This window comes from Plectropomus leopardus, chromosome 5, assembly GCF_026936395.1.
Source record: "Plectropomus leopardus strain MGB_pleo_1.0 chromosome 5, ASM2693639v1, whole genome shotgun sequence".
NCBI classification, from domain to species: Eukaryota; Metazoa; Chordata; class Actinopteri; order Perciformes; family Serranidae; genus Plectropomus; species Plectropomus leopardus.
The window spans coordinates 11,015,582-11,026,907 of NC_142180.1; the positions used below are offsets into that span (position 1 = coordinate 11,015,582).

Below are 11,326 nucleotides of genomic sequence, written 5' to 3' on the forward strand. Positions count from 1 at the left end.
TCTCTTAACAGCTGCTGTAGGCTACATCTTCCCAAGAAACTCCCACAACATCCAGACATCTCCTTTCTCCATCTATAACTAGATCTTTTTTTCTTTTATTTTCAGATTTGCTCTATATTTCAGGAGCACAATCAAATACCATTGCCACAAAACCATAAACTTAATCTTACAAAAACAATATTCCTGAGGAGGAATATGTATTTATGAATTACATCATTTTGTTTTCCCCAAAAAGCCATAGTTCTATGACATTCACAAACCTGAGCAGACTTTTGGATAACCAGACATCAGGTGTTGCATTTAGAAAAAAAAAAGATACCACTCATCAAAAATGTAGAAAACAAATCTTTATTTAAAAAAAGCAAAGGAAATCAATAAGATGACAAAATGCTTCCCTTCTGTTACTTTAACAGAGTATTATTTTGACCAGACACTCAACAAGATCACTGTCTTGATATTTCATTTAATCAACCTAAACACTACATGCAGCCATAACCTTTCCAGCCTACAGGGCAGTTTATGGTCTTTCTGTATGCAGGATCATAAAAACCTCACAAAAACTTTGGAGCTTTGCCTTTGCTGCCACGAAGACTGACAGCAGGTATGAAATGTCAGAGAGGTATTCAGAAAAGAAAATGAAAAGAAATAAATAAAAGCTGCTAATTTCTTGCAGGCGTGCTGTACAGTTTTAATGGTAGAACTGATACAAACAGTCTGTACTAGCATGAAGTGGCATCACTGAAGAATCCATCTGATCCAGGACTGAGGGTGGGGCGTCATCTAGGTCAGGTAGACTGCTTCGGTGGGGTTCATTTTAAAAACTATTGCGTCCCTCAGTGGGTCGATGCTGCTGAGCCAGCTTACCATAGCCGCCTCTGGCTGGGTCGTAGTCCTGTCTGTACTCATCTCTCACCTAAACAAGAAATACATTTTTTTAGAGGAGCAGGAACTAAGCCTCAAGTTGCAAACTGGAGGTAATTTTTTTTAAGTAAACTCACATTTACACATAATATAGTCTCATTTTTAAAACACCACGCTTAAGTAGTGCTGTCTCTTTATAGACCATGCTTACAGAAGCATTTCACTGCTGGAAAGATGGACTTTAAATAAAACTGGGCTGTCTATTCAATATAAAAGACACAAATACTTTTGACCTTTGGGCTATATGATCAGAGAAAATGGGACGAAAGGGCTGTGACATTTGCTTTAGCTCAGGTGGGGGAAAAAAACTACAACTACCAGAATGCACAGCGCTGCAACGGACAATAAATATTCCCGTAAGTGGCTGAAGAAATGCAAACTTGTCCGTTTTGACACAGTTAACAATATGGCAACCTGCTGGTAACAACAATCTTGGATGTATTCTTATAGAAGAAACTGGAATAAACATTTTAACATAAAATACCCCTTTTTAAATATGCAGTCATATGGCTGTTCTTGATATTGATGTATGTCTGTATACGTTAGGTGTGTTATGTGGTTGGAGCTGGCTATAGGAGGGTGTCACTGTGAGCTCTGGCCATGGTTTAAAAAAAGGGAACTAGTGCGACTCATTTACATTTTTATATACAAACCCCTGTCAGCAGCCACAGTACGACAATGACATGTTCATACTTGACAATCAAGTGTCTGAATATTCACCTGTCCTCCAGATTTGCCGCGTCCGTACTGCCGTCCCTCCTTAAAGCCAGCGTCCCAGTCTGTCCTGATGATGCGGTCATCCAGCCGTGTGCCGTTAATGAAGCGCATGGCATTTTCTGCACCTGCACGTGTGTAGTATCTGGCACAGCAGGGGTTAAGGTCTGTCACAGACTCGTGAACTTGCACACATTATATGTTAGTAGTGAAACACGAGCTGCATGGTAATATGGTTAGTAAGCAGGCAGGCAGAATGTTGACTCGGTGTCAAGATGTTTTTGCTTAACTTGGGTCTCATATTTAAAAGGATACTCTACAAAGCAGAATCCACACGCCGTCTTTTTGACTTTATCCAGACCAATGATGATGCGCTTCACGTCTCCACTTTTAGAAAACAGCTCATGTACCTGCTCATCAGTTACAAAGACAAAATTGAGCTTGTGAGAGAGCTTTCAAGAAATATTTGCAAAGCATTATCCTGGAAATACTTTGAATTTGACACTGAGAAATAAAGAGGAGGGGGTGGAATACATCACCATTTCAATAAAATTCACAAGGAGCTCAGTCTCTGATTTTAAATACAGAATGCAAAAAAAAAAACACCCTTCAACTCACATGACACCTAAAGAATAAGAGTACAAGCCTTTTGGGGAGTTTAAAAAAGCCAAAGGCCATAAAGTGGGAAATGTAGCAAAACAATAGATATTTTAGTGATCTGGAGCAATGTCATCCTTTTCATCCTAGAGTATCCTAGAATATAGGCTAATACAAAGTGAACTTATTTCTACAGATATAGGTCTTAAACTGATGGTGAATTTAGTCGTAATGGTTGAGTGTCCTACCTGGTCCTCTGTGGTGTAAAAGGAAAGATTCCCAACATACAGAGTGTGGCTCTGCTTCAGCAGCTTCTCCTGTTCATAGCGATTACCCTAAAAAACACAGTGAATATATGAGCATGCACCTGTCCCAGGAGGCTGAAAACACCGGCCAGAGATAACGTTTTCTTATTATGGCTCATAATAACAGGTAGCTCATCTCTGCTACTGCTGACACTGTTATTACATGAGCTGATGGTAAACTCCCTTTTTTAACTAGTCCCTTAGTACCGGGCATGAAATATAACCTTAACTATTCCTGTATATGCCTTGACAAATGCACACGTTCAGGGAAAAGAAAAAAAAATATATCTGTCTTCCAGTTTTAGGCTTCATCTGGGAATGTTCTGTTAATCAGCACGTTAGAAATTGGCCTCTGATCTTTTCAATGGTTATCTATTAAGATACTGATACAGCACAGTATCCCAATATATTTGTATGCCTATATCATATCATGACATGGATGCCAAGTATCATTTTTTAATATGTATTATTTATATCATAAATACAAATTTAACTTTTGGTAGCATACTGGAATCAGTTGGTTTTCTTTAGTTCAGTAAATGCATTTTGCTTGGATAAAAATGACTTAAAACTTTATCTTATTAGAGAATACAGATGTTGACATACAGAAGTTTTCTTTTTGGGGACATAATTTGCAGTTGAAAAGTGTAACAAATTGCAAGATAATACAATACTCAACATATCGCCACACTTGAGAAATCACAATAATATTGTATCGTAATAATATCGTATTGTGGGGGCAACTGGTGATTTCAGCCCCCATTACTTATATATAGCAAACCTCTGTCTGCAGCCTCTGAGTCGATTGCCCTTGTAGAGACTATTTGATTAACGATTTTAAATAACGTCGGAGGACTCAAATAAGCTTCAATGTTTACACACGAGTTAAACGCAAAGGTAAGGTAACGCAACGCAAGCCAAACTATGGCTACTAGCTGAATCAAGTTAAGCTTGTAGGTGCAGTACAGCAGTTTAAAAAAATCTGGGACGCCTTAGATCTTTGATCGCACAGAAATAAGAGGATCTATAACGTTACAAAGCCTGAGCTGCACTCTGGTGTTTGCTAACGGACGCTAACTGTTAGCTTATGATAAACCGCTACACTGACGGGGAAAAGCGTGACTACTGAGGCTCCTTTAGACTGTATGATTAACTTCCTACTCACCTTAAAATGCTGGTCTCTATACTGACTGATATCAACGTAAGAATCGCTACACAAAGCGTTCAATTTCGCAGACATTGTGAAAACTCGTAAATAGCCGGTCCACAACTATTCAATTGTCTTGATGAGTTCCGGTTCACGTGTCCGTCCTCTAAAGAACTCCGTGTGGAACATCTAGATCACATGACTGTCGAAGCCTGCAGTTGAACTTCTAGATGTGGTGGCACGTTATTGGCTGCTTCCATTGTATGCCACTGGCCACTGAAAGACTGGTCTCAAGTTTCCTATTTCGGGTATTTTTTTAAATTATTTCTATTCTATTTATATATATATATATATATATATATATATATATATATATATAAATATTTACTTGCTTTGTGTTTCACTTGCTTTTCTACAATTTCTACAATTCTACAATTTCATTTAGCAGACGCTTTTATCCAAAGCGATGTACAACACAAGCAAGAATTTAGACTTAAGGAAAAAAAAACCCTTAGTAAGTGCAAAAAGTGCTTCAGGTGTGATTGGTCACAGGTATTGGCGTCTAGTGGCAGAAGAAGTGCCGCACAGCCCCCCCCCCCCTTTTAATACATTTGTGCCTGACTCAGATCAAAACCACATACTGGCCATATGTCCTTTGCAGCATGCAAAATCTGAAGTTGTTAAACCTTAATAATCGAATGCTATAGTACATTTATAAGGGGGTAATAACCAAAACATTTCAGTGCATAAATCTGACGTCACGTTCAAGTTGTCCTAAAGGTCATATAAAGCCTTTTATGCGGCGTATAAGTCTACGATACACCATACGAGACAGACCTCAAACTTACCTTGTTTGTTTTTATTTAGAGTCAGAAGGTATTTTTTTAAGGCTAGAAACCATAAAATAAACAAATGTGAAGCCACAGAAATTTGTTAAACCCTGCTTTCTTGTCCAACAAAACAACTTCGGACTGCAAAGTTTCCTGTAAATTCAACATTTTATTATCATTATTTAAAGGTGAAAGAAAACCAAACATTTTAATCCATCCCATGCCTAAGATCCGACTATATCGACAGCCTAAATGATCTTGTGAAAAGACTGTACGGATATGAATGAATGTGCTCACAATCACAGACAATTAAAAAATGAAAAGGAGATGAAACAAAAGGGCATGACTTTATTATCAACCGCTCCTAAACACTGGGCTTAGTTGCTCACTGTCTGTTCTTATAATGTTTAGCAAGGACATACATCACTTCTTATATCATACAAACTTCAGACCAATAAATCAGAGAACAACAAGCAAAGCCAGTGAGGGGAGAACAGTGGCTCTGCAGGGGTTTTCCAACTCTACTCCCACATCTTCTGTGTGGTCCTCATCAGAGGTCTCCACGTAATGCTGCAACAGCTCCTGGAACCTGAAGAAAATATAAAACATTTATTTTTTTAAAGGTGTATCAAAATCTGCCAAACTTTATTTTTTTTAAATTAATCTTTGTGGAAAAACATCACAGAGAGGTCAGAGGTCAGGTTTGAGCAGCAGGTGGAGTTGGTAGAGATTCAGTGTGCTGCTGCAGGAAAATACAGGAGAGGAGATGCTTTCTGTGAGGAATTCTCTGAGGTTTAAGGACATCAACACCACAACATTTAAAATGCAAAACAAAATGAAAAGGCATGTATGTTTATTTTCTTAGAATATGAAGAATAGTTCAGACCTCATGCTTTTACTCGTACTTTTTTCACTTCCTTTTACCTGCAACTCTTCAGCTTACTGTGGCTGCTCCCTCCTATTCCCTACAATATTCAGAACTGATCCGATGCTTACAAACGTGAAGCAGTGGCAGTGAAGCAGGAAACAGGGAGGTCAGTACCAATTAGATATTATAATAAAACTATGGACACAATACATGCATAGTTTCTTGTGAAGCACTTGAGAAGGCGAAGGCAAATTTAAGTAAGTGCTTCAGTGGCGGACTCTGCCACTTATAATAAAAACTGCTACATAGACAGGCAGTACTGTTGTTGGGCCTGGGCATCTGAACCTCAACCCCAAATGTTTCATAAATAGTTCAGGACTTAAATATATAGGCTCCCCCCCTCCAAAAAATAAGAATAGGTGTAATATAAATGAAAAAAATGCCACAAAGATCTAATAATCTGTCATTCCGTTCATACTTATACTTGAATACATGTACTTAGTTAAATTCCACCACTGTTAACATGAAGGCATACATTAAACTAATTTTCAAACTCTAGTCAAGACACTTTTAATGATAGCATTTGTAAGTATTCTGTGCTCGATACTAATTACTGATGACTACTGATATTTTTTTCATCACATCTCATAGTTACTCTGGAAAGTAAAGAACAAACGTTTTTTAGGAGAAAATACAGTGCTAGAGTGCATTTTTAAAAAAAGCATCAAAACAGAGCTTGTACATAAAAACAAAAACAAATCTTGGTGAGGGATCCCCCTGGACCCCTACTGAGTTCCAGGTGAGGCCCCCAATGTTGTCAAATCCTACAATCGCCCCTGTGCAGAACTACTTACAGAATGTAAATACAATTAGTAGTAGTTATAAGTAGTACAGAGCATATTTGGCATCAAAAACATAGTTTGTTTCTGTGACACTCTTAAGGTGGATATTTAGGGTGGGTTCTGATTCAGTACCTAATCCTGATGTGTGTGGTTAGAGTACAAATATAGTTTCAAGGCCTTGATTTGTCATTTCATCTTGAGCTTACATTGTGCATGATCCCATTTGAATCTGCATTTAATCAAATGGCCAGAAAGGAGACCTGAGGCCAGCTGAATGGGCCCGAGGAGTTAACTCTGGCATCCAGAGCACACATTTGTATTAACTAGAGTTGCAAGTTGTAAGCACTTTTTTCTTGATTGATTATCTGTTAAATTAACGATTGATTAGTCGATTGTTATCTGAAAAAAAAACATGAAAACTTTATGTATTGCAAACAATACCCTGTGCATTTTTTCTGCAACCAACGCTCACAGCAACATATTACACATAACTGACAGATTGACATGACAGAAATGCATAATGATCAATAAACCAATTAAGTTTCACATGTTCGATTTAACTCTTCACGACCGATTAATCGATAGTCGATGAATTGCCATCATGCCTAATATTAACTCACGTTTTGAAAGTTGCCACATTTGCCCGCTCCTCTTCATCAAAGCTCAGATTTCCTCTCAATGCTGAGCAGCTCCACCTCGAAGATGAGCGTCGCTCCTCCGGGGATCTTTGGCGGAGCTCCTCTGTCTCCGTAGCCGAGCTCTGCGGGGATGACCAGCTTCCTCTTCTCGCCCTCGCACATGCCGAGCAGCCCCTGGTCCCAGCCTTTGATCACCTGGCCGCTGCCCAGGGTGAAGGTGAAGGGCCTGTTTCGGGGAATGCTGCTGTCAAACTCCGTGCCGTCCTCCAGTTTGCCCGTGTAGTGCATGTTCAGCACGTCTCCTTTGCGGGACTTAATGGGACAGTTGTCCACTCGCTTCTTGATGCCGATCTGCAGCTTCTTCTTCTCGGCTCCGCTCACCGCCGCCGGGCTCAGAGACAGCACGGTCACCGCCAGCAACACGATCACCCGCATGGCTGCTTCGGGAAAGAGTTTAGTTTGGAGGAGGTTTCAACTGCGCGCTCCTTGGATGATTGTTAGAGTGATGAATGACGGAAACGAGAAGAGAAATCGGTTGCCGAAAGCGGATGCACATCATACGCGATCGGACCGGAAGTATTTCATTGAATGGTGTTACCAGCAAAAATGTCCGGAAACCCGTTTACTACAAAACTGAAGATGGCTTCAGATTCGTAGATTAGGATTCATGCATAAGGCAGGGATGTCAAACTAATTTTAGTTTATGGGCCATGTACAGCCCATTTTGATCTCAAGTGGGTCGGACCAGTAAAACCATTGCAAAGTAACCTATTAATACCAAATTTTCAAATACTTCAATTTTCCCATTCCCCCTTTCTTTTTTGCACAGATATTTGTATATTTTCACTTACATACTAGTTTTATACATTGCATTGTAGCATATTTTTTATATTTTACACACTTCAGACACTCAGCACATATTATAATTTAAATATTCATCTATTTGTGCCAATTGTCTATTACTGTATTTCTTACATTTATATATATATTTACACGCTTACACACTCAGCATACTACACATACTTTATTTTAAACGTTTACAAACTGCACTATGTTTACTCTTACTGTATTTCTATTTTACATTTTTATATAATTGTGCTGGTGCCTGTTTCTACCTGTGATAATCCTCTATGCAGGCATCAGAGCGATTGTAATGAACCATAATATCCCCCCAGGGATCAATAAAGTATTTCGGATTCTCATTTACAAAAGAGATGATGAACAGCCTGAGATGTCTTTAAAAAATATACTGCAATTTCAGTTTTTTGGGTTTTACTCCACATGTACTTTGGCAATTTGGATATAACTTTCACCACACCAATAAGAAGTCTTTATTGTCCCAGAGGGGCAATTGGGTTTGAAACAGCAATTGACACAACCAATTTGCACCATAACAAAATACAACAAATAAAACATAAATACATCTAATAACACACAGTAGATGTCATCAAAGCTAGTTGTGATGAATATAAAACATTAAAGATTCATCAGCACAGGGACATCAGGGCCTAAAGCTTGTTTAAAAACCTAATATCTTTATTTACAGTCTATAAGCAGAACACAACCCAGCACCTCTTAGCCTTCACAAATAGCTGTGCTAAGTTATCCAGTGGGCCGGACTGGACCTTTTGGTGAGCTGGTTATGGCCCGTGAGCCGTACGTTTAACAGCCCTGCTTTAAGCGGACAAAGAATCGAATCTGAAACTGACTTCAGCCTCGCTCCAACCCAGTCTTACGTCATCCACTACAGTTTAGCGGTGACCCGGTTCAGCTGAGGTAAGCCAACTTCCTAACGTCCAGTGACTGAAATGTACAGACAGTCTCAATTTACATGACACCTTAAGCTACCGCTGACGATAATGTGTCCAGCTAACTGATGGTGAACGTTGGTGTCCTTTACAGGGCGGAAACACACAGGAGTGGGACGGGACCGCTAAGTTAGCAGGCTAAGCTAACGCGTCAAAGATCTGTTGGCAACAACTCGACACGATGCTCACCCGCATGTTATTCAACCTCCTCAACAACCTCCATGTCGTCGAGAAGTTGGCAGAGTCTCGTCCGATTCGCAGGGCGGCCCAGATCACAGCCTACGCCATCACCAAGGCTCAGATAGCCGGCCGGGACGCCTCGGAGCGGGTCATGCGGTCACAGACGCTGCGGCAGGTCCGGGATGAGGCCGGCAGAGTCCCCGGTGACCTGGGAGAAGTGGGCAGCCGCATCCGGAAGGTCGGAGAGACATTTGTGAATGAAGTGAAGGAGGGATGGAAGGACGGCTCCAGACAGATCAAGAAATAAAGAGGACAGACCGGCTGGAAAGAGACTGAGAGGCCACCGGTAACTCGTGTGACCCAGTTATCGATGAGATGACAACATCTGGTGTGTCTCAAAATGACCGGAGGACGAAAAACTGATGTACAAACAACCTGCCTCAGTAATGCATGACTACAACTGCAACCATCAGGAAGTTTATGTTGGACATTGATCAGTCAGAAATTGAGGTTGTTAGTAGTTGTTACAGTGTAGAGGTCAACTCTGACCTGAAATCTAAGGCCAGATATACTTAGTAAATCATTTAAATTCACCATATTCACATTTCCGAGAATACATGAAAATGTAAAGTTTCCATCTTTCAGAAAATCTGTGGAAACGCAGGAACTGTCTTGGAGACTTTAGTCAAAGTTTGTATAAGTGTGGAAATTTTAAGTGCACTTTCCTAAAGTAAGCTGAAAATTACCTGATTTCAATAAGGACAGACTCCTGGCACTGATGTTTATCAATGGCCTCTTCACGTTAATCTCTGATACAAAACCAGAAACTGGTAGTTCAACAAATGATTTCATTTTCCTTCCACCCATGGCACAAATCCTGCTGAAAAGCTTCCACGGATCTGTACATGAAGTTGTCTTGGTAAATATTTTTATTGGTCCAAAATGTATGGAGAAATATGTTATGATGAAATGTATAGATAATGAATTCACTGTTTTTCTGACTGTATAAATAAAGATAATTTATAACAGCACTTCGACTGCCAGATGATATTAGTTGCTGATGATGTACTCTCAGGACATAAAGCTTTAAGTGTAAAGATAAAAAGATACATAAATAAAAATTTCCACATTTTAGAGTCCCTGCAAATCTTTAAAAAGTCTTCAAAGGAATTGAATTAATCTTAAATTAAGGTTTTGATTGGTAAAATGTCTTCAATTAACTCTTTAAAGTGATAAGACACAAAAGGTACAGTTTTATCAATCTTTTTTTCTGACTGCATTGTTAAAGTTCAAAATAATAGGTAAGAAAATATTCAATGTCATTCTGAGCAGCACAGAAAAAAATCGTAACTTTTACACTTGCTGTAAGCTATAGAAGTCTTGAAGTTTACATTATTAAATTTGATCTTAAAACAAATTTGGTGTGTCTTTATAAATGCAAAAACTGAGGTGTGGACAAATATCAGGGACTGCCTGAGAGAACTGATGTGTTGGACTTGCAAAGTCTGAAGGAGTGAAGTTCACAGTTTACTGCCCTGAAGTTGTAGCACATAGTTCATTTGCTTCCACAACAACAACAGAGATATAAAAAACCCCGTAGAGAATTTACAACTTGTTTGAAAAGAGATAGAAGACTTTATGTAATCACATACCTTTAAATGTCAAACACCTGCCAACATAAACAGCAGTGACCTGGTCAGAGCAGGTTTCATTCCTGGCTCCATGTCCAGGTACGTATTCCATCTGTCCTTTGGCCTTGATAAAACCATGACTCAATTATTGTATATTGCACTGTCATGTAGAGTTGTAATGATTAATCCATTAGCTGGTTGTCAGAAAATTATTCAGCATTTTTTTTGGTGATTAAGGAACTTTTTTTTTTTAAAAGAAAACATTTGATGGTTTCTGCTTTTCAATTATGGGACTTTGCTGTCAAATCTGTGAGTTTTGGACTGATGGTCAGACAAATTAACACATCATGACAAGACACAACACCTTGAGCTGTAGGGAATTCTAACGTTGTCTTGCCACAGTTTGCTGATGTTACATAGGTTACTTAAGAAAAGCACTGGGAAGATTAATACATTTAAAAAAAGAAGTTAGTTGTGGCCCTTCTTTCACCACTTTAAAACAAAGGTAGAATTACTGCCTCAACGTTGTATACTTCCACCAAGCAGTCAAGTTGCATTTTACATCCATCTCTAGCCAGACTCGTATAATGTGTCTGGTGAAAAGGACTTTAATAAAAAGTGTTAATTGGTTTTTTTTTGGTTTTTTTTTCTGGTGAAATGTGAATGCTTGACACACATTTTCAAAAAGCAGCACAGTGGATCTATACAATAAGCAGAGTTTCAGGGTGAGCACCCAAGATTATTGTCACCAATTCAGTATCTGACCAAAATGTCTCCCCTTTTGTTCCTGAGTTATGGTGCAGTGTAGTGGCTAGAAAGGTGTTTTTGCAGAACATAATGATGTC

General features: G+C 39.1%; 3 protein-coding genes across 3 annotated transcripts; 1 reads left to right on the forward strand and 2 right to left on the reverse strand.

Moving 5' to 3' along the window:
* Positions 1 to 332: 332 nt before the first annotated feature.
* Positions 333 to 3,877, reverse strand: ncbp2 (nuclear cap binding protein subunit 2). The gene is made up of 5 exons (XM_042483683.2): positions 3,703 to 3,877; positions 2,481 to 2,567; positions 1,951 to 2,045; positions 1,642 to 1,780; positions 333 to 913 (listed from the first exon to the last, which is right to left on the reverse strand). The coding sequence occupies exons 1-5, from the start codon at positions 3,775 to 3,777 to the stop codon at positions 815 to 817; spliced, it is 495 nt and encodes a 164-aa protein (XP_042339617.1). The 5' UTR covers positions 3,778 to 3,877; the 3' UTR covers positions 333 to 814.
* A 1,086-nt stretch (positions 3,878 to 4,963) lies between these two features.
* fkbp2 (FKBP prolyl isomerase 2) lies at positions 4,964 to 7,418 on the reverse strand. Its single transcript, XM_042482021.2, has 2 exons — positions 6,845 to 7,418; positions 4,964 to 5,103 (listed from the first exon to the last, which is right to left on the reverse strand). The coding sequence occupies exon 1, from the start codon at positions 7,295 to 7,297 to the stop codon at positions 6,881 to 6,883; it is 417 nt and encodes a 138-aa protein (XP_042337955.1). The 5' UTR covers positions 7,298 to 7,418; the 3' UTR covers positions 4,964 to 5,103; positions 6,845 to 6,880.
* A 1,093-nt stretch (positions 7,419 to 8,511) lies between these two features.
* ncbp2as2 (NCBP2 antisense 2 (head to head)) lies at positions 8,512 to 9,881 on the forward strand. Its single transcript, XM_042483803.2, has 2 exons — positions 8,512 to 8,638; positions 8,765 to 9,881. The coding sequence occupies exon 2, from the start codon at positions 8,852 to 8,854 to the stop codon at positions 9,155 to 9,157; it is 306 nt and encodes a 101-aa protein (XP_042339737.1). The 5' UTR covers positions 8,512 to 8,638; positions 8,765 to 8,851; the 3' UTR covers positions 9,158 to 9,881.
* Positions 9,882 to 11,326: the final 1,445 nt, after the last annotated feature.

Coding starts and splice junctions, on each gene's coding strand:
- fkbp2 (XM_042482021.2), bottom strand. CDS start 7,297: ATGCGGGTGATCGTGTTGCTGGCGGTGACCGTGCTGTCTCTGAGCCCG.
- ncbp2as2 (XM_042483803.2), top strand. CDS start 8,852: ATGCTCACCCGCATGTTATTCAACCTCCTCAACAACCTCCATGTCGTC.
- ncbp2 (XM_042483683.2), bottom strand. CDS start 3,777: ATGTCTGCGAAATTGAACGCTTTGTGTAGCGATTCTTACGTTGATATC. Junction 2,046..2,480: donor TTTACACCACAGAGGACCAG/GTAGGACACTCA, acceptor ACTGATGAGCAG/GTACATGAGCTGTTTTCTAA. Junction 1,781..1,950: donor TGTGGATTCTGCTTTGTAGA/GTATCCTTTTAA, acceptor CTGCTGTGCCAG/ATACTACACACGTGCAGGTG.